Genomic DNA, 26,163 nt, shown 5'->3' on the forward strand with positions numbered 1-26,163 from the left:
TTAATAAGTGACGTAACATTTGAGTCTTCCCGGCAGAACTTGCGCTAGAGCTTCATTTCTAAAATGTGCACAAGTGACAAGTTTTTCATGCAGTTTTCATACTCGATTTGCCCACCCTGTTTTATGAAGGCACACCCGTATGAACATTTCTAGCCTCGCCCCTGTTATGAAACGTATCTGACTGCAACTTTTCGAAATGTTCTGTGTTACATATCTTTAACGGTTTATGCCGTCCTACCGAGAATATTTTTGGCCAGGGACACAACGTTGGTGTCGGTCCAATGTTGGGTGAGTCTGAATAACTCCCCGCTGCACGCTCTGTCTTGTCTCTTGTTTTTTTTCCTTACTGCGTGATAACGGAGTGCGTAAGACGGAGAACTTTCAACCTTGCATGACCACACTGCACTTCCTTTTTTTCCCCCCATCTGCTACATATCCGGTTTAGTTACGCTACTGAATTTTCGTAAGTTTAAAATGTTTTTGTTATTGTTAAATGAGTAACCCATGTCTTTCATTGTATGCTAAATGTCTTAAGTGTTTCTTTATTCTACTATTTGCAATTCGAGTTTCAAATCTTCATTCACTCTTTCCACATGCGTCTTTCCACCTGAAGCAATTAAATGGACTTTGTAATTAGGCTAACTCAATTTTTAGGGTAAGACAGATTATATTATTAAATTAATATGTCAAACTATACGTGATTGGAAAAAAATTAAACAAACGTGAAAGTCCCCAAAAGAAATCGGAAATTTTAGCCTAATATTTCGCAGCCTGTTAAATGCATGGTATTTCAAAGCTGGAAATGTGTATGGGTCTGTTTAGTCATTTCAAGAAATGTTTAGAAACTTAATTTAAATATATATATATATATATATATATATATATATATATATATATATATATATATATATATATATATGTGAAAAAAAATTATTTTCAAAGTGTAAAAACTTTTGATTTGTCTTATTTGTTCTTGTTTGATGTTACTGTTCTCCAGTTCGGACAACATGAAGATTAGCCTAGCCTATATAAACGTTTCATTAGTGTCAATAAGCTATACTAGATGTTCGTATAGCCTAATTAAGCACAGTAGTAATAAAAACGAGAGGTGCTTTATTACATTACAGTATAAAAAGCCAACATATTGCGGAAGTGCGTGTTGTTCAATAGAATTCAGTAAATTACCCTGTAACATGCAACTCTAAAGTTTAAAAATATGATCGATTCCACTTTAATTTTAATTTGATGTTCAAAGGAATGAAATGGCTATATAATATTTAGAGTAAAAGCCAAATATCATTTATATTCGCCTTATTTATAAGTTGCAACACAGATAAGACTAGCAGAATATAAATATTCAAGAATATTTCAAATAAACATCTAAGAAACACTTTCATTGGCTTCACTGTTCATGACAGGGCGAGGGGGGGTGGGTGGGGGTGGTGGAGGTAAGCCATCCGTTACAACCCCCCCCCCCCCCCCAATTACAATACAACCATACCAACGTTCAACCCCCCAAATCTACGCCCTTGCCTCAGGTGGTAATGATTTACATATAGCCTAGATGAATTACAGCTAGTTATAAAATATTTAAAACATTGCTTGTGTAGGCTACTATGGCATAGTCTACTTGTGTCATCTTTATGACAAATTTTTGAATAGCTTTCAAGCTGGGACCACATAAGTTAAATTTCAAAATTCTAATCTAAATTTTACATATATATATATATATATATATATATATATATATATATATATATATATATATATATATAATGATTGGGACCTATTTTTCAATACTTAGATCACTTGTACAAAACTCATCATACAGTGAGCACAACAGCAGTCTATATGAGCTAAGCTGTGGATCATTATCATTGCTTTGTCACAAAATGCATTTTATGATTGCATATGTTATTTTCTCACTTTGACATGTACCTACAGGCCAATTTCTTTTCAAAACTCTTAAACTTAAGTTCAAAACCTAGCATGGGGTTAATACATAAATGAATAAGACAGCTTATTATTATATATATTCTGAATATTCTGAATCTAGCAAATGAATTACCATCTAAACAATTTGATGTAAGACTTAAACAGGTGTTAGACTTAATTTTATTACCATCTATACAAAAGGGGAAACTCAGGAATTTAGTATGTTTTTGGGTGAAAACCTTTGCTATTGTTATGGAAGAATGAGTTGATTTGATCTGAGATACAGTATGTATGAAGAGTTATGGTAGTTTTAGTGCATTTTGAATATGAAATTAACTGCTGTGCCAAGCTGAAAGTTGATTAGGAGAAGTGTGAAGAGTGAAAATAAAAGATCTTGATTTCTCACCCTCAGATTTGACAAATTTTGAATTTGTTTCTTAAACTCATTATTTATATGTGTGTGCATGGTTTTGGTTGTACATGTGAGGGCTAAAGTGAACTAGCTTGTGTGCTGTTCAGTTTTAGAGGTATGGTTAAAAACTAGAACAATCCCCCCCTCTCCATGTGTGTGCGCATGTGTGTGTGGGTGGGTGGTTTCCTTTCTTTTTTCTTTTGAAGCCTGCATGACCAGTTTTTTTAAAAGTTTCTTAGTTTCTATTCGATCGTCATAGGTTAGTTTCACTTGGCATTTGGCTTTTGACATGAAATTTGTTCTGTTGTCTCTAGGCAGCTAGAAGGTGAGCTAACATTGTTTACACTGTGCAGAGACAGATTGAAAACACACCTCTCACTCACTGGACTGATGCTTCACCACAAATATACAGAATATACAGTTTGTACAGTATAAAAACCATTATGCCTTTGGAGAGTCTACAGCAGTGTTTTAGGTGAGGGTGCAGGAACAGAGGCAAGGGCGCGGGTGCAGAGTACAATGAGTTTTAATTGGCAAAAAATAAAGAAAAACAAACCAAACTGAAGCAAGGCTGGGGTTAACTCATTTCATTTAAGTTTAAAAAACAATATATATGAGTTCTGTGAATGTTAAGTCACAAGCGTCTTGTGTTTTATGCTTTAAATGTATATTTTTATTGTGGGTTATATTTTATTTATTTATTTTGGTCATAGATTTGAGTTTTGGTACAGACAATGAATAGATGGATTTGAGCTTGGCAACTGCTGAATTTTTTTTAGAAAATATAAGCTACAGCACTTTCCACTGACTAATAACGCTGAAGAGAAAAACAAATATAGGAAAATCCTTGTAACAGACAATTGGTTGGCTGGGTTTAATCATGACCAGAAAACAAAATTAATGCAAAGCAGTGACTGGTTATATCAACCCTATGCTGAAGATAATTTGAATGCTTTCAAAAGGACTCTAGCTCTAAATACTTATGTGATAGCTAATACCTCTCCTGTCTTTTTGTTCTTTAGGCAATTATGCGGTTCGCAAACAAGAAAGTGTTGGTTTTGCTGGTGGTCTTGCCGCTCACAGCCATACTCTATTACCACTGGAACTCAAACTCCATTATGACGGTAGATGTGCTACAGGGATCAGACTCTTTAAAAGTGTTGCTGGAGAAAAGGTTACAAAACATGAACCGTGGATATGACCACATCACTTACCGTATCAAAGATAGCATGTCAAAGTGAGTAGAAATTGAGACACACACACGCTTGTGTGCCAGTGTGCTTTTGCGCATAACCTGATTTTGCTGAGTTCAGCATGTTCCTGGGTCAACATTTTTGTTGATCTTGGAACAACATTCAAATCAACCAATCAGATTTGAGGGACAAGTTTACAGATTATGTCAAGTTTAGGCTTAAAATCATGAATTGGTGCTTCTACATCAGTGTTATTCATCTATCATTTGGTTTAGGGGTAGGAATAGGGTTAAGACTAAATTTTCAGACTAGAATGTTGTTCCAGGATCAACAAAATATGTTGACCCAGGAACGCATCTAACTCAGCAATATCAGGACGTGCGTAGCTTTGCATAGCTAGAGTACAAAATCACTTCCTGACAGGATATACTGTAGATGTATTTTGGGATTCAGTGCCACTGGAAAAGGGGCTTTTGTTTTCAGGCTGGAAATTTACAACCACATTATTTGAAATTAAAATGTCCACTTTGACTAGTGGCACCTCTTCCACTTTATTCTTTTTTTTGTTAGTGCATGGAATGAATTACATGATTTGTGACTGAATATTAGCCCATCATTTTCAAATATGTTTTTTACTTTTGACCAGGGTACTTGCTGTAAATGGGTGTGCTTGTGAAGGTGACAAACCAGGCATTAATTTCCCATTCGCTCAGCTGCTGTTTCCTCAAGTATCAGCTACACAGCTACATGCAACCTTCCAAGATTCAGACCTGAAAAAAGCAAAGCAATACAGAGATAAAGAGTATCGCAGTTTCTATAAGAGGTGGTGCATCATTTTACCATATTTCAGCTTTCAAAAAAAGGCCTTTGCTCATTTTGAGTAAAGATTTTCTTTAAGTGTAACAATGTAAAAAGATACAATTGTTTTGTGTTTTCTTTGGCTTTGTCTCTCTTTACCCACTTAAAGGGAGAGTTCACTCAAATAGGGAAATTCTGTCATCCTTTACTCACCTTCATGTCATTCAAAACCAGTATGACCTTCTTTCTTTTGTAAAACACAAAAGAATATATTTTGAAGAAATTTGGAGTCCAAACTACATTGGATGCCAATGACTTTTATTGTAAAGATAAAAAAAAAAACCTCTACATTTTTTAACCCTTAAATGCATGACTGTTTCACCAATCATTCTTACATATTCGGGTCTTTATCGACCCAGATCTATATCTAACATGGAAGGATCTCTACCTGTTGCGATAATATAAAACTCCTCTGATATTAGAGTAACAATTACAGAAAAATAAAATAAAGCATATTTTGTTACCTTTTGGAGCTTGGAAGGGCTCAGTTTGAGCAGATATTTTATTTCATCATCACTGTCCTCGTCAGAGCTCATTTCCCAGTACATTCAGCAAATAATAGGCTAGTTTTATGTTTGAGGTCACGGATATGAGCCCATTCGCAAATGTATTCTCAAAACTATATAATTTTCAACATCTTCAAAATCAATATTTCAATCACTAACAGCTTAACCAGATCCATCCAGTGACAGTTACAGTCATATTTGATTGCCTTCAGTACTTGCTCTGCAGTAAATCGCTGAGTCATTTCATTATTTTGTGTTATTTGTATTCTGTCTGAGTTGTCACTTCAGCATTGTGTATCAGACATTGCCACCTTGTGGAATAAAGGTGAATTGCACTTATACGTCATCTAAGATTCAATTATTGTAAAAAATATACTTACACTCATACACACCTCGGGTCGTTAGCGACCCTATACAATTTTTTCGAAAAATTAATACAAAAATAGGCATTCTTTTATAATTTTATGATTTTTTTTTTCTTGTTATATTCTTTATAATGAATTGATTGAGGAATACCAAGAAGGTTGATGTCTAACTTTAAAAAATGAACAAGGAGGAGGGTAGTGAATGACGTCCCGGGTCACTAAAGACCCGAGGTATGCATTTAAGGGTTAAAATATCTTTATAGTTCCACTGGAGAAAGACAGTCATACCGATTTGGAACAACATGAATAAATAATGACAGAATTTTCATTTTTGGGTGAACTATCCCAAGAAGTAGTAGGACGCCAACTTCACGAATGACCTTAGTGTTTTCTCTATTCAGGACGTATACAGCTGCAGATTCACTTATCTTAGCAGAAGCCAACAGTCCTCTTCAATATCCTACACAGGGTGTGGAAGTCAGACCAAAAAGGACCATTCTAATTCCTGGTAAAACAAGATGTTTTTATGATATTATAGACAGAAGAATTCCTCAGCTTTTTCATAAGCTGGTTTCTATGAAAGCTTGTTTCTGCCACTAAATAAAAAAATTAAAATACGTAATTGTGTCTTTTTATCTCACAATTCTGACTCTCTTTTTTTTCTCAGAATACCGAGGTTTAAACTCGCAATTATGAGTTAAGTTTTAGCCCCGGTTTCACAGACAAGGCTTAAGCTAGTCCTAGACTAAAATGTTTGAGCTGTTTTAACTGAAAGTAAAAAATCTTAAAATATGTCAGTGCCATTGTTTTGTCTCAAGATGCACACTATAGTAATGTTTTTTTTTTTCTAGTGAACATTTATAAAAGCTACTTGTATGCCCTAATTGAACTAAGGCCTAATCCTGGCTTAGGTGAAGCCCTGTCTGTGAAACCTGGACATTCTGACTTTTTTCCTCACAATTCTGTCTTTTTTCTCAGAATTGTGAGATATAAACTCACAATTGCGAGTTTTAAATATCTGCATGATATGAACTCGCAATTGCATTTTATAAAGTCAGAATTGTGAGAAATATTACTTTTTTTCTCAGAATTGCAAGTTTATATCTCGCAATTCAGAATTTTTTTTCTCAGAATTGTGAATTTATATCTCACAATTCTGACTTTATAAAATGCAATTGCGAGTTATAAAATGAGAATTGTGAGATATAAACTCGCAATTCTGAGAAAAAACTCCTGTCTTTTATCCCTCACGACTGGACATTATAACACGCAATTGTGAGTTGAGATATAATTGTGACATATAAACTCGCAATTGCAAGAAAAAAAAGTCAGAATGGTGATAAAAAGGAGCAATTACCTTTTTTATTTTTTATTTCATGGCGGAAACAAGCTCCCACAGGTTTCACCATGTGGTTACCATTAAGAAAAAAAAAAGTGTAATTTACAATCAGAGATGTGGACTTAAAGGGTTAGTTCACCCAAAAATGAAAATTCTGTCATTTATTACTCACCCTCATGCCGTTCCACACCCATAAGACCTTCGTTAATCTTCGGAATGCAAATTAAGATATTATTGTTGAAATCCGATAGCTCCGTGAGGCCTGCATAGCCAGCAATGACATTTCCTCTCTCAAGATCCATTAATGTACTAAAAACATATTTAATTCAGTTCACGTGAGTACAGTGGTTCAATATTAATATTATAAAGCGACGAGAATATTTTTGGTGCTCCAAAAAAACAAAATAACAACTTATATAGTGATGGCAAGCAGGAAGCATCAGAGCATTATGAATCAGCGTGTCGAATCAGCGGTTCGGAGCGCCAAAGTCATGTGATTTCAGCAGTTTGGCGGTGTCATGATCACCGTCTGTTCCTGTCAGTTCCCGGACTACATTTCTCACAATCCTCCCTGCCAGTCACATGTTCACTCTACACCAATCACCTGTTGCCACATACAGCTTAGCACACTACCTGGACTATAAATGACTCACACACACACCACCTGATTGCGAAGTCTTGTTTTCCCAGTGATACAATTCTGAGCATACTAATATCCTGTCTGTCAGTCTGTTACCGTTCCTGCCTGTTACCTGTTTATGATCCTGTGCTGCCTACCCCTGACCTGTGCTTTGTATACCGACCTGTGAGTGATACATGTATCTGCCTGTCCTGATCTTAGCCTGTGGCCTGACTACGACTCTGCCTGTCCTTTGCTGTTCCTGTTTGTTCCTGTTTTGACCCTGCCTGTACAACCACGCTCACTTTTAATAAAAGCTTTGCATTTGGATCCCTGCCTGAGTCCCGCCTCGTTACAGGCGGTTTGACACGCGATCCGAATCATGATTCAGTACGCTGATCCATTATGCCTTGAAGCTTCCTGAAGCAGTGTTTTGAAATCGGCTATCACTATATAAGTCATTATTTTATTTTTTTGGTGCACCATTCTTGTCACTTTATAATATTAATACTGAACCACTTTACTCACATGAACTGATTTCAATATGTCTTTAGTACATTAATGGATCTTGAGAGAGGAAATGTCATTGCTGGCTATGAAGGCCTTGCTGAGCCATTGGATATTTCAACAAAAATATCTTAATTTGTGTTCCGAAGATTATCGAAGGTCTTACGGGTGTGGAACATGAGGCTAAGTAATAAATGACTTTATTTTCATTTTTGGGTGAACTAACCCTTTAAGTCAGATTTGTATCAGATTTGTATTTTGAAGACTTGTATCTGTCTTGAACTGAATTACCTGAGAACTTAATTTCCATTCTACAGGAAACAAATAAAAATGGCAAATTTTAATATACATCTTTGACTTACATAATAGCAGTTTTAACACCTGCCTAGTTTGCAAAAATGTGCACCATCAAGGATTATCAGTAAAACGCTGAACACTTTTTTTTTTTTATTGCTAAGCATAAACTTTATCTTTATGAGTTAAAGCTGCTGTAGGTAACTTTTGTAAAAAAATTTTTTACATATTTGTTAAACCTGACATTATGTCCTGACAGTAGAATATGAGACAGATAATCTGTGAAAAAATCAAGCTCCTCTGGCTCCTCCCAGTGGTCCTATTTCCATTTGCAGAAATACACCGCTCCCGGTAAGAAACAACCAATCAGAGCCAGGAGGAGTGTCTTAGCAGTGTCAATCAATCAAGCTCGCGTGCGCGCTGATCTCACCCCTCCCATGCACAGCGCCAGCGCATACAGGCTTCAAGATTACCGGTGTGCCGCATCTTTGCTTATGGCGGAAAAACAATCCAAACTGCCAATTCCTCGAGTGGCACCTGCTCATAAAATAAAGACGGGTAAACGGAAAAAGACAGATGACGATGATAAAAAAGCCAAAAAGAAAGAATTAGATAGAGCCCGAAATAAAACGAGGGTAAATATCGGAGCGGCTTTTCCGAGGTGGAGGGAGCTATGTATCCTGAACGGATTAAAAACCGATGCAGAGTCAGCCACATTTCTGCTTGACAAGTAAGTATCCCTGCTTGATTTGTTTAATTTTTTAAGAACTACACAACTAAGATAATTTCAAAACAGGACTGACAAATTATGTATGGCATGGTTTCTTGTAGATTTCAGGGTGGTCCTTTGCATATAACATCGTTTTATTTCGCCATAAGCAAAGCTGCGGCACACCGGTAATCTTGAATTTGACGCCTGTACACTGTGCATCAGAGGAGTGTGATCAGCGCGCACGCGAGCTTGATTGATTGACACTGCTAAGACACTCCTCCTGGCTCTGATTGGTTGTTTCTTACCGGGAGCGGTGTATTTCTGCAAATGGCAATAGGACCACTGGGAGGAGCCAGAGGAGCTTGATTTTTTCACAGATTATCTGTCTCATATTCTACTGTCAGTACATAATGTCAGGTTTAACAAATATGTAAAAAATATTTTTTTACAAAAGTTACCTACAGCAGCTTTAAAGCATGAGCAAGATTACACATTAAGTCTATGTTATTGTGTTTTCAAGGTTTGAGTCTGAACCAAGAACGCAAAATGGATCATTATTTCGTAAGTCCACCATTATTCTGAAGCATTATTATCATGTGACTTCAGATGAGTTGAAATGTATCACTAAAAATTGATTGGACTGCTTTTTATGGATCTTATAGCCCATGGTCACTTAACTGTTGATGGATACAGCAGCATTATTCTTAATTCTTCTTTTGTTTTCCACACAGTAAAATAACAGTATACAGGTTTGAAATGAGGGTAAATATTTACACAATTAACGTTTTTGGGCTGAATTATCCCATTAATAGAGAGATGATTCAAAGAAAGCTACATGACTGAGGGAGTGAACTATTGCAATTTTTCATCGTAGTACAAGAATTTTCTGCTTCACTGGTCATTTTGGCCCTATTATTGCCCAGAAATCTGTTTTTCATATAATATCATTTGCAGGTAGATTTGAAGGCTACAATGGGAACATTCAATACGGCAGCGATGGTGGATGAAGTGGAAGTCAAAGGGGAAGGAGAGATGCATATTAGTTTTATGAGCAGATCTCTGGCTTCACTAAACAGACAGCTTGAGTTTGTTACCTACACAAACACACTGTTCCATCCCAACAAAGCAGATGTAGGTGAGACCCCAAAACACTTTCTTTTAATCTAATATGATTATGTTCTTTAATGCGGCAATAATTAAAAATTGAACATCAGCAATTAGGTGTAATGAATGCAGATGTTTGTTGTGCAAACAATTACAAGTGTATTATCTCAATGGCTTCACTAAACAAAGAGTTTGCCCTCAGAATCATGTTATCTGCTCCGTCTACATCTACAACAAACCCCAGCACTGAGCAAACAGCTTCATAATTGCTTATGACTGTACAATTGTACTGCATAGAGGACTGGTTTGTCTAATCAAATATCCAGCCAGCTGTCCTCTTGTAGAACAGGTTCCCGTGACGATTTTGTAATGACACAGAGGATAGAGTCTATGTCTCATGTTTAAGCACCATTTGATATAAACACAATTAATTGATAGTTTGTTAAGAAAGATCATTTGAGAGTGACTGTTTCTCAAACAAACCTATTGTGTATTCATATGGGTTAAAATATATCACAAAATCTGTTTGGGCTACATTTTATGGATCTTGTTAGCTCGTGCTGTTGTATGAATAGAGCTGCTATATAAATATTTGTAAAGAATTCCACACAATAAAATAAATGAGGGTAAATATTGACATAATTTTCTTGTAATGATGTTGTAATGACATCTACATGGATTTATAGAAAAGAATAATATTGGATTAAAAAATCCAAAGCACACAATTCAGTGAATAAGGCAGGATCATCAAGAAGATACATTTCAACAGAAAGACTCAGAAATGCAAAACAACTGTCAAAACTTTGGAGATTACGCATTTGTTATAAACTACTTGATAAACAAAATTTACTGACAATACATGTCATTTAGCATTTATTTATGCTGTAATGCATGTTTATCTCTATATTCAGTAGCCTGTTGTATCTTTTTTTTAATTATATAACACTATTCCTTTGTCTATGGCAGTACAATTTAATGCAGGCAATAACCAGGCCACCTTCACCATTAAGATCAGACATCCACCAATGCCTAAATTCTATACTCCTGGACCCAACAAAGGTAAAACTGATATATTAAATAATTATAAATCCTTTTCAACTACGTTTATTAGAAATTTCACAAAACTCATGTTTTGATATTGTCCTTCCCACAGAATACAATGTAAACACGCTGGTCACCATTGCCACAAAAACATTTCTTCGCTATGATAAACTTCAGGATTTGATCAACAGCATTCGACAGTTCTACCCCACAATAACTATAGTGATAGCTGATGACACAAAGGAGCCTAAACCTGTAACTGGACCCTACATCGAACATTATATCATGCCCTTTGGCAAGGTATGGATGCTATATTACATACTATGTTTTCTTCTCAGATCAAATAGATTGTTTAAAGTGCTGTCTGCTCCTCATTACAGGGCTGGTTTGCTGGCCGTAATCTGGCAGTCTCTCAGGTAACAACCAAATACGTGCTTTGGGTGGATGATGACTTTATTTTCACCTCAAGCACCAAATTGGAAAAAATGTTGGATATTTTGGAGAGAACGACTTTGGACCTGGTGAGAGAGCCTTTTGCTGTTCTTCAATCATTCAATCACACTAAGACAAATGTTCATTATGAAAATTTGGTGGATGATGTTTTTACGTGAGAAAGCAGGAAGCGATGTATTGATTGTGAAATATTGGCAGACGAGCGGTCTCATAGTTGAAATTTCTCCCTCTCACGTATGAAGCCAAAACAGGAAAGTCATTAGAAACTGCTTTACAAAATCTCTGAAACATTGTGTGAAACATAGTTGTGGATTTGTGCCATCATGCTACTGTGGTTTTCAAAAATAAGGTGTTTGTCTTGCAGCTGGCTAAATTGTAATACATTTTATTCATATTATTCTTATAAAGTAACGTATAAATTAGCATATTACTACACTCTTAATCACATGCTACATTGCACAAAGTCCAAACAAGGCCTTACATTTGGAGTTAACTTCCTTATATTTCATATAGCACAAAACCAAAGGTGACGTTTAGAAAAAAAAAACATACTGCAATGCATATATTTCTCATAACACAAAGCTTTTGTGTTGTTTGGTTAGTTGTGGCAAACAAATGAGATTCAAAGTTAGCAAACAGAAAAATTGTACAATGCAAAAAAGCAGAAGTGTCATGCACCTGGGGCTGGTTCACCTGTCTCAACAAACACAAGTATTTTAATGTTAAAGGCTGTTGGATATAGTATGTTGAGAAACATTACTGCCGTTTTCACATTGCACTAACAATGCTACCATTAAACAATACTCAAGTGTGTTTGGCTTATTGGGGGATTGTGAACTAGAAACCACCTGTGGACGCAGAACCTTATTTCACCAAGTACAACATATTTCTGGTTCAACATCTTTGTCGATCCTAAAACAACATTTCCATTCGACCAGTTTTGAAGAAAAAGTTTACAGTTTATGTCAAGTTTACAATCAGGGTTTGATGCTTCTACATCAGTGTTATTCACCTATCATTTCCCTCTACGTTTAGGGATAACTTATGGTTAGGATTAGGTTTAGGGGTAGGGATATGGTTAGGACTTCATTTTGTTGACCCAGGAGCGTGTCTAACTCGGCAAAATCCGGATGTGCTGCTGCTTGAACATGCATGGTGCTTCTGGTAGTGAGTAATGCTTATAAAATTGCATGAGCAATAGTTTCACAAGTTTAGTTACAGGGTGTGACTATTTTTTTTTTTTTAAAGTCAGTGCCTGTTACACAAAGACACTTTTTTGAATGGCCAATTTGATACATGAACTTCCTGCACTACGAAGAATGCAGCTCTACTGGTGGTAACACTTTATTTCGACTTCCCCTTTTGACATCCTGTTGACTATAAGAAATGTTGAAACTACATGTCAGCAGAGTATTAGTAGAGTATTAGTAGACTGTCTGCTTAATTTCTGCAAACACTTTATTTTGATGGTCCCCCAACTATGGCGGGCCGGAAGGTCCAAAAATATGGCTACCGACTTGTCGCGGGAATTCACTATACAATTGCCAGTAGCCACTGAGTTTACCACTGATAGGCCGGCGGTGCATCTGTATAGAGGGTATGCATCGACGTCACTTTCCCGCCGAAAGCGCGCTCCCTCAGCTGGACTGAGTGGCAAAAGAAGCTGCTGCGTGACTGGATTTAATAGAGGAAACTGCGAAAACGCGAGTAAAACTGACGAATTACACTAAAGGTTGGAATTGAATGTGTTCCTTACAACTTGTCAAATAAACCTAATCCATAGATATTGCATACAGCCAGGAATCGTGTTTCCTGACATTTATATGTGCTTGATTTCGATGGTGGGGAAATACATAAAGCAAATCTGCATGTGAATATTTTATATAACTGCAATATAGGTAGGTTTAAAGTCGGCATGAAACGGAAGTTGCGATTGTCTTTTCTTCTGTACTGTGACGTCTATCCAAGTGAAACGGCATCTGAAATGAGAGGGCGGGACTTGATTTCGTCCTTCGGAAATTGATTGGAAGTTGGCCGTTGCTAACGAAATGGAGGCAGATATGAATTACTAACTCCGAGCACTCACGTTACTGTAAGGGCTTTATTGAGGATGACGAGGACGGTTAACGGCACTAAACAGCCAGAGAGACTGACTGACTGACTGACTGATGGTGGTGTGTGTCCGTTGGCGCGGAGCGAGCAGTTAAAAAAGCGAGTGTTTTCGGTTCATTCCTATGGAAGTTGAGCCGCGCGTAAGTTAAGTGACGCTCAACTTCCATAAGAATTAATCTAAAAATGCTCTGGTTGCTTGCTCTGCTCCAGTGGACACGCAGCCTGACTGACTGAGCGTGTTGCAGGTTCCTTTCCATGTTTACTGTACACCCCAATGACTGGCATCAGCGGTGTTTAATGCATTAATCTCTATAAAGTGAAGCACAGCATTTACCCCATACGTCACTGCAATTCCAGATAGCTCCACCCTTGCGCCATAGCATGTGACAGGAAGAGACGATGAGTCGTTTTGAAGGGGGATGGGAGGTTAATGATTTTGATTAAAGATTATGAGGGCACATGAATTTTTTAAAAATAATGAAGTTCACGGATACATTATTGATAATAAATACTACAATATTCCATAAAAAAATAAGAATTGTTAATTTTGATTTCATGCCGACTTTAAATCCGCGTAATCACTTATATCAATTTTATATAGTCATATTGTCCAGCCTTAAAACATATATAGTTTTATAGTATAGTTTTTGTCAGTGTTGTTTATTTAAAAACACCCAATTATGCAGAATATAAGATGGAAAATACTTAATTGATGAGTTGTCAACATAATATATAACAATACAATATATACGGTATGATTTTACCTCAAAATCCAACAATTTGACATAAAATGATTACTGCAAATCCATGTTTATCTGCTGAAGTCAAGTTGTTTCTGTGAATTACAGTGATCCATTTGCTTCTTTTTTTTCTGTAGCTTTCGGCGGTCTTTAAATATATACCTCAGGGTTTGTGTCAAAGCTATTTGTACAGTCAATCACAAAGCTCTTTCCCGTTTTGGATGTCTTTTGTGTGTTTTTCGGGACATTCACGCTGAAAACCAATTCTGCCGCTCAGTCTTTTGCCACTCAGTGGACGTGACCGCAGTCGTAACGGTCGACCGTGACGTCACGTGCATACCCTCTATACACACTCTCCTCACGCAGCGAACGACTCACTTTCCTCAGCCGGCGACTCACTTTCCTCACGCAGCGAACGACTCACTTTCCTCACGCAGCGAACGACTCACTTTCCTCACGCAGCGGACGACTCACTTTCCTCACGCAGCGGACGACTCATTTTCCTCACGCAGCGGACGACTCACTTTCCTCACGCAGCGAATGACTCACTTTCCTCACGCAGCGGACGACTCACTTTCCTCATGCAGCGAACGACTGACTCTCCTCACGCAGCGGACGACTCATTTTCCTCACGCAGCGAACGACTCACTTTCCTCATGCAGCGAACGACTGACTCTCCTCACGCAGCGGACGACTCACTTTCCTCACGCAGCGGACGACTCACTTTCCTCACGCAGCAAACGACTCACTTTCCTCACGCAGCGGACGACTCATTTTCCTCACGCAGCGGACGACTCACTTTCCTCACGCAACAAACGACTCACTTTCCTCACGCAGCGGACAACTCACTTTCCTCACGAAGCGAATGACTCACTTTCCTCACGCAGCGGACCACTGACTCTCCTCAGCTGGCGACTCACTTTCCTCACGCAGCAATTGAATCTCCTCACGTTTCTTTTCTAATACTGTGATGGTGCAATAACTAACTACATCTAGTAAAGTTTATCATTTTTGTGTTGTAAATGTAATTTATTCTGAAGCAATATTCCCATCAGTGTTCTGTAAACTGTTACTGTTAAGATGTAAACTGTTAATCATCAGATTTGTATATGCTTCCTTAAAGGGATAGGTCAATCAAAAATAAAAATTCTGTCATTATTGACTTACCTTCTAGTTGTTCCGAACCTGTATGAGTTTATCTCTTCTGTTGAACTAAAAATATATTTTGAATGTCAGTAAACAGACAGCTGACTGTAGCGAGTCACTTTCATAGTAGGAAAAAAAAAATACTATGGAAGTCACTGGCTACCATCAACTGTCTGGTTACTGACATTCTTCAAAATATCATCCTTTTTAGTTCAACAGAAGAAAGAAACTCATATAGGTTTGGAACAACTAGAGTGTAAGTCAATGATGACAGAATTATCATTTAGGTTTAACTATCCCTTGAAATTGATTGTCATGGCATTTTTTCACCTTTATAAAAAGGTAATTTTCCCCTAACCTTGGCTATCAATTTCATGTTAATTAGAATAACTCACTGTAGGGCTGCACCGCTGGCCTATCAGTGGTAAACTCAGTGGCTACTGGCAATTGTATAGTGAATTCCCGCGACAAGTCGGTAGCCATATTTTTGGACCTTCCGGTCCGCCATACCCAACAGACATTCTACTGACTATAAGTCACTTTGCAGCTACATGTCAACTTATTTTACCAACCCTAACACCTAACAGTCTACTAACACTCAACTAATACTCTAATAAGTGTTAGTTGACATTTAGGTGCAACATTACCTATAGTCAACAGAATGTCTAAAGATGATCATTAAAAAATAAAGTGTGACCCTACTGGCTAAAGGTATGATCATCAAAGACTTCAGATATAAAGACGTACACTCATATTACTATGAATGGGAGAAAATACAACGCGCAATATGGCGGAATAGTCCCGCCTTCTAAATAAAAGCGCCAATCGCTGATATGCACATTGGCAGATCTAGCCTGAAAAATAAGCTTTTTAACGCTATTTGAGCATAAGAAATACAAAGTTCTGTCATGAAACTCTAGATGGCGCAGGCTAATAGGTCCTTAACTCAACCTGATTGGTTCCTGCTGTATCAGTAGCCAATGAGCTTGCATGCTTAACCCTTCAAGTACTTGGTTAGCATTTGCTTAGAATTGCAGCGCACTTTCAGAAACTCTCCACCTTCCCTAGCTCCACCTGTATAGCTCTGCTACAGGCAGAATGTATGCTATTGTAGAGTAGCATGTCTTAGGCTACTTGCTCACAGCAGTGTGCCGTCTATGTATAGGCAGTAGCAAGTCCCATACTTACTCAGCAGCAGCAGCAATAACCAAGAGCAGCAGCATCGTAGCAGATCTATTCCACCAAGGCCAAACATATCAACATCCATTACCATCCCAAACACTCCGAGAGATGTCATGACAGAAATAACATTTATGAGACAGTTCTTGTCAGATTTCAGTGGTGATTTCAAATATGAAATTTAAATGTAGTTCCAAACGTAGGTTTGGAAGGAGCCTAAACATTCAGTCCTGTCAATCATCATTACGAGCGTATATAAGCAGCAGTCACTGCGTCATCCCAGTGACAATTCTTCCAGCATTACCACACACAGCATGAAGGTAATTAAGATCTACGTTTTTTATGAATGAACTGCGATGACATCTGCTCCAAACATTACAAAGCTCATGATAGCTTTCGTTAACTCTAAGTTAATTCACTTCACCATCCATTTACTCTTCAACAGTGGACTAGCCGACCTTTTTTCAAAAATACGTTTTCAACACTGCATCATCTTTGCAACGCGATCAGATCCCGGAAGTCCACATATCACGTAATATTGTGCATAGGCTCGTTTGAATCAAGATCAACTGCCCTAAATATTGATAAATTGGTCATATTTCCTATATTTACTGTAAAGCTAAGATTCTAAACCTTAAAATGACACCCCCTTTTTGCCTATTTGCTATATAAACAGACAGAGTTCTGAGAAACACAAACTGCATTTGCTCATTGGCTCGTCCAGCCCAAAATATAAGCCTTTTTAATGCTATTTGAGCATAAGAAACAATACTTTTGGGATAGTTCATGTCAGAATTGTTGCTGAATTGAATTGAATTGTGTTATGCTTGCAATTTTTGAGATTTCAGGATTTCCTCATTCAAATAGATAGGACTTCTTCTTGGATGCCTGAAAAAATGCCTGGCAACGTAGCCAAATATGGCTGCCAAATGTGAAAAGAATTTCCTTGACTGAGTCTTCGCTCCTACCCACTGCTGATTTACTTCACCCAAACACACCCATCTCCACTCCTCTCCATTTTCCTCCTGCCTTCTTCCCAGTCATTTCCAGACTGGCCCCTAATGTGTGGCTGCCTCCGCAACAAGGAACTGCTCTGGCTCCTCCTTGCCTCTCCTTTCCTTCTACAACTTTCCTTTCAGTAGCACTGCACCTAGCGTGAGGCTGCCTCCGCAAACAGTGCCTGCCTCTGCTCTACCCTTCACTAGCTATCCACTAACTACATCAACTCAAAAAAACTTCACTAAAATGTTCATTGTGAAAGCAAATCACTCTGGGCTGTCCTGACATTTTTCCATTTGTGAATTCCAACTGGTTCAGCCATCAGATGCTTCTGTACAAATCTTAATCTTCGTGGCTGCTGCTTCTGGCAGATCTCTACAAATTGTTCATTTACAACATGGGAGAGAGAGAGCGCTGACTAAATCAGTGCTACCACATCTTTCTATTTCTGAAGATGGACTGCTCAGTTTGGGCTAAGTAAACCATATCTGCGTCACATGCTGGCCACATGCTGCAATGCTACAAAACTTCAGTTCATGATTGGATTCTAAAAAGCTTCATAATGCCATATCTACTTGCATCAACAAATGCAGGTCAAGTTCCTCCTAACTAATGCCATTCCTCAGACGGCTAATCTGGTCATCCACTTGCAATTAGTTTATATGTAAAGTAGAACATATAGCAGAATTAAAAAATCGAATCGCTCTCTCTCAAATTCTGCCTTTCAGACATTTAGGACATTGGCTCCATATGCAAGCTCGTCACGCACCCCAGTGCCTCTCTATGTGGATCTGACATTCCAATAAATAATCTTCTCAATCATCTCCATTTTTCAACAAACGAATTTTTGCCAGCAGTGCCCTGCTATTAATAGCCCACAAATTTCCCCCTCATCAAAAGCATTCAAATATCTGAACCCAGCCCTTTTTGATTCTCGTTTGTCAGTTGTGAAGCATTAAAGGTGCCCTAGAATCAAAAATTGAATTTACCTTGGCATAGTTGAATAACAAGAGTTCAGTACATGGAAATGACATACAGTGTGTCTCAAACACCATTGTTTCCTCCTCCTTGTGTAAATCTCATTTGTATAAAAGACTTCTGAAGAACAGGCGAATCTCAACATAACACAGACTGTTACCTAACAGTCAGGATCATTAATATGTACGCCCCCAATATTTGCATATGCCAGCTCATGTTCAAGGCATTAGACAAGGGCAGGACGTCTGGATGTGCACAGCTGAATCAACAGACTAGGTAAGCAAGCAAGAACAATAGCGAAAAATGGCAGATGGAGCGATAATAACTGACATGATCCATGATTACATGTAGGGCTGGGCGATATATCGTCACACGCATTTCGTCAGTAAAGCCAGTTCCCTGATTACCGCTAAATCGCCATCACCTGCTTTCAAATGGAGCGGCATTTAATAGACAGAGCCGTAGATCACTGACAAGCTATGCAATATCGTGTTCATTATCGAAGGCGATTCATCTGCGATAATGAACGCGATATTGCGTAGCTTGTCAGTGAACTATGTCCCTAATTACATGATATTTTTAGGATATTTGTGAATTGTCTTTCTAAATGTTTCGTTAGCATGTTGCTAATGTACTGTAAATGTGGTTAAAGGGGGTTTGAGGGTTATATTAGCGGTGTGAACTTTGTTTATGCAGTGATAGAGTCGAGAGCTCGGGAGGGGGCAGGAGCACGTGATTTAAAGGGGCCGCAGCCTGAATCGGTGCATAGTTAATGATGCCCCAAAATAGGCAGTTAAAAAAATTAATAAAAAAAAAATCTATGGGGTATTTTGAGCTGAAACTTCACAGACACATTCAGGGGACACCTTAGACTTATATTACATCTTGTAAAAACTGGTTCTAGGGCACCTTTAAGCAAATTCTTATTCCTTTGCAGGAAATCACTTAGAAAACATCACCAGAACAACCAACACTCTATTTATCCTCACATTCTTTGGATTTTTCAGATGTTCCAAATCTACATCAGCTTAGATCCATTTGTCTTTCTCCAGTCTCCAAATATTATACAGCAACACTGTCCGATTTAATATCAAGCATAGCAAAACTGATCAGTTAATGAGCAGCCATTCAATTTTCATTGTTAATTTACCCATACCCCTCCAAACTAACCAATCTGTTTCCTTATTTTTAGCCCACAGAAGTTTCAAAAATGTATTTCCTTCCGATCTCCTCTTAGTCAACGACTATAATACTCCCATCTCTTTTGAAAAATTGGTTCCAAAACAGACTTCAGTTCAAACCTGTCACATACACTGTCGGGAGGTGGATGAAGGGAGGACTCAAATTGCGGTGAACAAAAATAATAAGTTTATTCAGGACCAAACCTGACACACACAAATGAAACAGTCAAAGTACAGGTGGCAGTGTGAGGAAACTGGTGGCTCTCGTGGTATCTGCGCACACACAGCAGACAGGGGCAGGAGAGACCACTGAAAAAAGCAGGAGAGCAGATGACCCAGCAGAGGACGAGTACGAGCCCAGCAAGAGAAAATACTTGCATGAAAACTCCTCGTCTAAGGGTCCTGAACACAAAGAACAAACAGGTGAGACACAGAGCAAAACGTAGAGCAGACACGTAACATCCACGCGACATGAAGTGATCAACTGACAACAAGGGGAGACACAGCTGGGCATATAAATGGTAAAGGGAACGAGCGACAGGTGTGGGAGATCAGCTCGTGATTAAGCACCACAGCATCACAACTTATACAGTAATTTAATGAGCCTATTGTTTCTGCCGTAAATTAATACATTTTTAAATAACAGATCACTCTAAATTGTAATGTATTTTCTGTAAAGCTGCTTTAAAACAATATGTATTGTGAAAAATGCTATATAAATAAATGTGAATTGAATTTTACTGGCATAGCAGTTATTTTGGCCTGCGCTTTTGCAACCGCTTTCAGATTAAACTTTATTCCCCACTGTCGCAGCAGTGATTTCGTCCACCGCTCTCGCAACAGCCTTCAAACCAAAACTTCATTCCCCATTGCCCACATCAGTAATTTCGTCCACCTCTCTCACAGTTGCCCACAGCAGTGATTTCGCCCACCGCTCACGCCACAGCCGTCAAACCAAAACTTTATTCCCCACTGCCCACAGCAGCGATTTCGGCCACTGCTCTCGCATCAGCTTTCAGACTATATCTTTATTTCTATCTACCACAGCAATGATATCTCTCCCACTGCTCTCGCAACAATTATAAACTAAAACTTATTTCTCACTGCCGCAGCAGTGATTTCATCCTTCGTCCTCAAAGCAGTTCTCCAACTAATCATCTGTAGGAGCAGGAAAGTATCCCTTCACTGCCCCAGCAGTGATTTCTCTCTCTGTTCCTGCAGGAGCCCTTTCGTTTTCTCTTTTAGTGCCCGCAAGAAATTTAGCACACAAACTGCCATATTTGTTCCCCAATGTGGCAATATATTCTGCTTATCTTTGGGGAGAGAGGGATTAAATCCTTGAAGTCTTCTGTACTTACAGTGCTCAGCGTAAATGAGTACACCCCCCATTTTAAACAATATCTCAATGAACACAAAAACAATTTCCAAAATGTTGACAAGACTAAGTTTTATATAACATCTGTTTAACTTATAACATGAAAGTAAGGTTAATAATATAACTAATTATTTATTACACAGGTGTCCAGCAGACAGTTGACTATAAAAGGGTGTTAAAACTCCTTCCCATTTCATGCTGTCAGCAATGGCACCACATAGAAGAGCTTAGAAAGAAAATAATTTCTTTACACCAGAAAGGTGAAGATGATCAAGAAGATCAGCAAAGCTTTACTTATCAGTCAGAATACTGTAGCAAAAGTGGTAAAAAAAAATTGAAAAAAGATGGGACTGCAACCATCTCACAGAGACGTCCAGGTAGTCCACGGAAGTTAACACCTCGACATAAGCGTCTTCTGATGAGAAGGGTTGAAGAAAATCGGCATGCAAGTTCACTGCAGTTATCTAAAGAAGTAGAAAGCCAAACTGGGGTGACTATTTCCCGTGACACAATACGGTGTACACTGCAGAGGAATGGCTTGCATGGGTGCTGTCCAAGAAAAAAAGCCTCTCCTAAAGCCCAGGCACAAAAAAGGCCACCTAGAGTTTGCCAGGGCCCATGCTGACAAAGATGAAGACTACTGGGACTCTATACTCTGGAGTGATGAGACCAAGATAAATGTTTTTGGAACTGATGGCTTCAAAACTGTATGGCGTCGCAAAGGTGAGGAATACAAAGAAAAATTGCACTGTGCCTACAGTGAAACATGGTGGTGGCAGTGTCCTTATGTGGGGCTGCATGAGTGCTGCTGGTGTCGGGGAGCTGCATTTCATTGATGGCATCATGAATTCACAGATGTACTGCTCTATACTGAAAGAGAGGATGCTACCATCACTCCGCGTAATCTCCGTGTAAACTTAGATGTGTAATCTAAGTTATATTATTAACCTTACTTTCATGTTATAAGTTAAACAGATGTTATTTTAAACTTAGTCTTGTCAACATTTTGGAAATTGTTTTTGTGTTCACTGAGATATTGTTTAAAATGTTACTTTTCAAAGGGGGTGTACTCATTTACGCTGAGCATTGTATATCACTGAACTACATTGTTCACCCATTAAGTCTGAATGGGCAGGCAAACTTGTGAAATGTAGTTCCAAACGTAGGTTCGGGAGGAGCCTAAACATTCAGTCCTGTCAATCATCATTATGAGAGTAAATAAGCAGCAGTCATAGTGTCTTTATAGTTTTTATTCTTGCAAGAAGTTCATTCTAACATACAGAGTGTTCTGCAGTGAAAGAAAACAAAATAGGATGTCTTTATCCTCTCATTCAGACATATATAGGCCACACAGCCCCCTCAGTGGATGGGTGAGGCCTTCCTGTTATTCAGATAAAACAACTCCTTTTATGGTATTCAGATCTGTCAGTTGTGTCTGTTGGCTGTATCTATCTATCTATCAATCAGTTGTGGCTATTTTCAAAGAAAAGCTGCAGATAGCACTAGCACATATGTTTTTCATTTAAACAGCTGGAGGGGAGGGTGTAACATGTTTTTCACCCATCCAGTTTCCACAGTCTAGTTTAATTTCCTTCTGGAAAATAATCTTTTACACAATTTACTATGTAAAAATGTTCCAAAGGTGTCTTTACTCAAATGCAATTCACCAATGCCACTTGCAATGATGCACCTCCATACCAAGACAGATGTTTGCTTTTGTACTTTTGTCACTTATGAAAGTCTGGATGGTCCTTTTCGTCTTTGGGACTGAGAAGTCGATGTCAATTTTTTTCCAAAAGCTGAAACGTGGACTCATCTGACCACAACAAAAGGCAGCATATTATCTACAGCAGGGTTAGCAAATGGCATGCTCTAGCATGAAGATTTACTAAACCTCTAGTCAAATTTATCTAGGTCACGGATGACAGCACAACAGACTATCTGGTTGATCGGAATGCTAAGCACTTAAACAATACTCCATTTCAAAGGTTTCCATAATAAAAACTTTCCCCACGTGGAGATTACAGATAAAGACACACCTTTCACAAACACTTACCTAATCCTCAAACACAAACCAAGGCACTTGTTGTATAAAGTGTTCTTGTTGTATTATTTGCTTCTTTATTTGTTTATTTGCAAAATAAAAAAGGAAAATTTAAAGTGTAATGTTTAAGCATCTCATCTCTGCTCCAGCTAGTTTACTAGTGTAGTTTTCACTAAACTTACTGTATATACTGTTGTTAGCCCTATGACAAATTGCCTGTGATGTTTTTCTCATCTGCATAATGAAGCGTCTACTAAATGAATACATGTAAATGCAAACATGCCCAATATAGTGTGAAAATAGTAATGCTTTTGGGACATTTTGGTTGTCATAAAACATCAGCGTGCTTTAAATGAGCAGTCTCTTTTGCCCTTGTTTTTCCTATAGCCTACATATCACACTCGCATTGGTACTGTATTACCGAATATCAACAAGGCTTTGATTCAGAGGTAATCACTGCCGTGCTGATATTCGGAAAAACACAATTGCAAGTTTTTTATTGCTTTTTAATACAACAGGTCAATAAACAAGACATTAATATAGAGTAACTTACAGTACAGATGCAATATTTCCAGTTAATTGTCATTTATACCCTGCCACAACAAAGCGTCATCTGAGTGGTTGCACACCGGGCCCCTGTGCCCCCCCTCTGGACCGAAACCAACACAAAGAGGGTCGAGAGTCTGTCCAAATAATCTTCCCTTGCCCACTTGACGAAGTTGAACATGCTTCCAAAAAATGGCGGAGATTAGGGAAGTTCATGAGTGTTTGTTTAAAAGTGGAGTTAAACGCAGCCATGATCAGCATCTTGAACAAACAAACTGGTTGGAAGATTGATTCAATGACTCCTCCACAAATCCCAGTTGTTTTTGAACGCATTGAATCAGTGATTCAGTGACTCACTGACTTGTTTCCACTTTAAAAACACCCATGCACAGACATGACAACCAGAGTATTAACATTAAATAAGTGTATTATAATATAATTTAATAAATACGATTCATTTATAAATTATAAGGTTTGATAAGTATAGTTCTTATGAAATGTAAAAGCAATATTAACTCATATAGCCTATTTATAGCTTAAAGGTGCCATCGAACGTTTTTTTACAAGATGTAATATAAGTCTAAGGTGTCCCCTGAATGTGTCTGTGAAGTTTCAGCTCAAAATACCCCATAGATTTTTTTTTATTAATTTGTTTAACTGCCTATTTTGAGGCATAATTAGAAATGCGGCGATTCATGCTGCGGCCCCTTTAAATCTCCCGCTCCCCGCCCCCCCAGAGCTCTGAACTCTGTCACTGCATAAACAAAGTTCACATAGCTAATATAACCCTCAAAATGGATCTTTACAAAGTTTTCGTCATGCAGCATGTCTAATCGCGTAAGTATGGTATTTATTTGGATGTTTACATTTGATTCTGAATGAGTTTGAGGCTGTGCTCCGTGGCTAACGGCTAATGCTACACTGTTGGAGAGATTTATAAAGAATGAAGTTGTGTTTATGCATTATACAGACTGCAAGTGTTTAAAAAATGAAAATAACGACAGTCTTGTCTCCGTGAATACAGTAAGAAATGATGGTAACTTTAACCACATTTAACAGTACATTAGCAACATGCTAACAAAACATTTAGAAAGACAGTTTACAAATATCACTAAAAATATCATGTAATCATGGATCATGTCAGTTATTATCACTCCATCTGCCATTTTTCGCTGTTGTTCTTGCTTGCTTACCTAGTCTGATGATTCAGCTGTGCACAGATCCAGATATTAATACTGGCTGCCCTTGTGTAATGCCTTGAACATGAGCTGGCATATGCAAATATTGGGGGAGTACATATTAATGATCCCGACTGTTATGTAACAGTCAGCGTTATGTTGAGATTCGCCTGTTCTTCGGAGGTCTTTTAAACAAATGAGATTTATATAAGGAGGAGGAAACAATGGAGTTTGAGACTCACTGTATGTCATTTCCATGTACTGAACTCTTGTTATTTAACTATGCCAAGGTAAATTCAATTTTCAATTCGATGGCACCTTTAAATGTAATAAAATAAAAAATAAAAATGTTGAAAATTGATTTTAAAAATCATGTTGGGAATACTGTTGTGCAATTATGATGAATGTACTTTCAATAATCTTGACTGACAAACTTCTTCCTGGTTTGTGTTTGCTATGTAAGGTGGGGGGAGCAGTCAGAGAAGTGACGGGATACACTACCACCTATCGACACACCATCTCCACAGATGCAGGTGATGAAGAGGGAGATTGTTTACACATAAGGACAGGATTCCACCACGTTATCGAGGGATTTCCTAATTGTGTGGTTGCAGATGGCGTCATTAATTTTTTCATGGCTCGCACAGAAAAGATAAGAGAAGTGGGCTTTGACCCTCGTTTGGCTCGAGTTGGCCATTTAGGTAAGAGGTCTAAAGTAGATTATGCATGTATGTGAGAATGTTTTTGTATTACCCTGACCTTTTTTTGTTCCTTCTTCAGCATTTTTTATTGATGGGCTTGGCACCCTTCATGTGGGCTCCTGTGATGATATTATTATCAGTCATGCATCGAAGATCAAGGGGATGTTGCCATGGGGACAAAGTGAGGTTGACAAAGCCTATTCCAAGTTCCGTTATGAATCCACTAACGAGACCTCTATGAATGAATATGATCTTTATTACCTCAAGAATCATTTTAAATGTGTCACTAGCAACTAAATGTTCTGCGAACACTTTAATGGCAGTCCCCCTCATTAAAGAGCCGAGGAGCCAGACGCCCCCGGAGCAAGATGGCCGGTGTCCTTATTTTGTTCTCGTGACCATAGATGGCACAACACACATCTCAACACTTTTAATGAATGGCTATCTCTCTTTCATTTTGTCATTTTGCAATTATCAGCATTTGTGAGATATACCCAGATTTGGCACTTAAGGCTCAGAGTGGCATGTTTTTACCAGTGTTATTTTTTTAAATGTAGTATTTATTATAATTCATGCCATGGTGTTATTATTCAATAATGTGATTAGATGTAGCCAAAAATTTAAAAGCAAATGCACACTGGGTATT

At 38.1% G+C, this 26,163-nt stretch overlaps 1 protein-coding gene across 3 annotated transcripts; it reads left to right on the forward strand.

Moving 5' to 3' along the window:
• Positions 1-25,884, forward strand: b4galnt1a (beta-1,4-N-acetyl-galactosaminyl transferase 1a). 3 transcript variants are annotated; one of them, XM_048177199.1, is made up of 11 exons: positions 1-463; positions 3,370-3,584; positions 4,187-4,363; positions 5,671-5,777; positions 9,261-9,301; positions 9,695-9,875; positions 10,811-10,903; positions 10,998-11,185; positions 11,266-11,406; positions 25,280-25,517; positions 25,597-25,884. In XM_048177199.1, exons 2-11 carry the CDS (start codon positions 3,376-3,378, stop codon positions 25,812-25,814), a joined length of 1,593 nt encoding a protein of 530 aa, XP_048033156.1. In that variant the 5' UTR covers positions 1-463; positions 3,370-3,375; the 3' UTR covers positions 25,815-25,884. The 3 variants fall into 3 exon arrangements, with proteins under 3 accessions (XP_048033156.1, XP_048033157.1, XP_048033158.1); XM_048177200.1 differs by having other exon boundaries at positions 1-288; XM_048177201.1 differs by lacking the exon at positions 1-463 and adding an exon at positions 631-655.
• The last annotated feature ends 279 nt before the right edge of the window (positions 25,885-26,163 follow it).

The sequence above is a fragment of the Megalobrama amblycephala genome, linkage group LG24 (genome assembly GCF_018812025.1).
Source record: "Megalobrama amblycephala isolate DHTTF-2021 linkage group LG24, ASM1881202v1, whole genome shotgun sequence".
NCBI classification, from domain to species: Eukaryota; Metazoa; Chordata; class Actinopteri; order Cypriniformes; family Xenocyprididae; genus Megalobrama; species Megalobrama amblycephala.

Bases quoted from the DNA above. Each gene is read 5' to 3' on its own strand.
- b4galnt1a (XM_048177199.1), top strand. From the start codon at position 3,376: ATGCGGTTCGCAAACAAGAAAGTGTTGGTTTTGCTGGTGGTCTTGCCG. The intron at 5,778-9,260 runs GTAAAACAAGAT...TGTGTTTTCAAG, and splicing joins AAGGACCATTCTAATTCCTG to GTTTGAGTCTGAACCAAGAA. The intron at 25,518-25,596 runs GTAAGAGGTCTA...TTCCTTCTTCAG, and splicing joins GGCTCGAGTTGGCCATTTAG to CATTTTTTATTGATGGGCTT.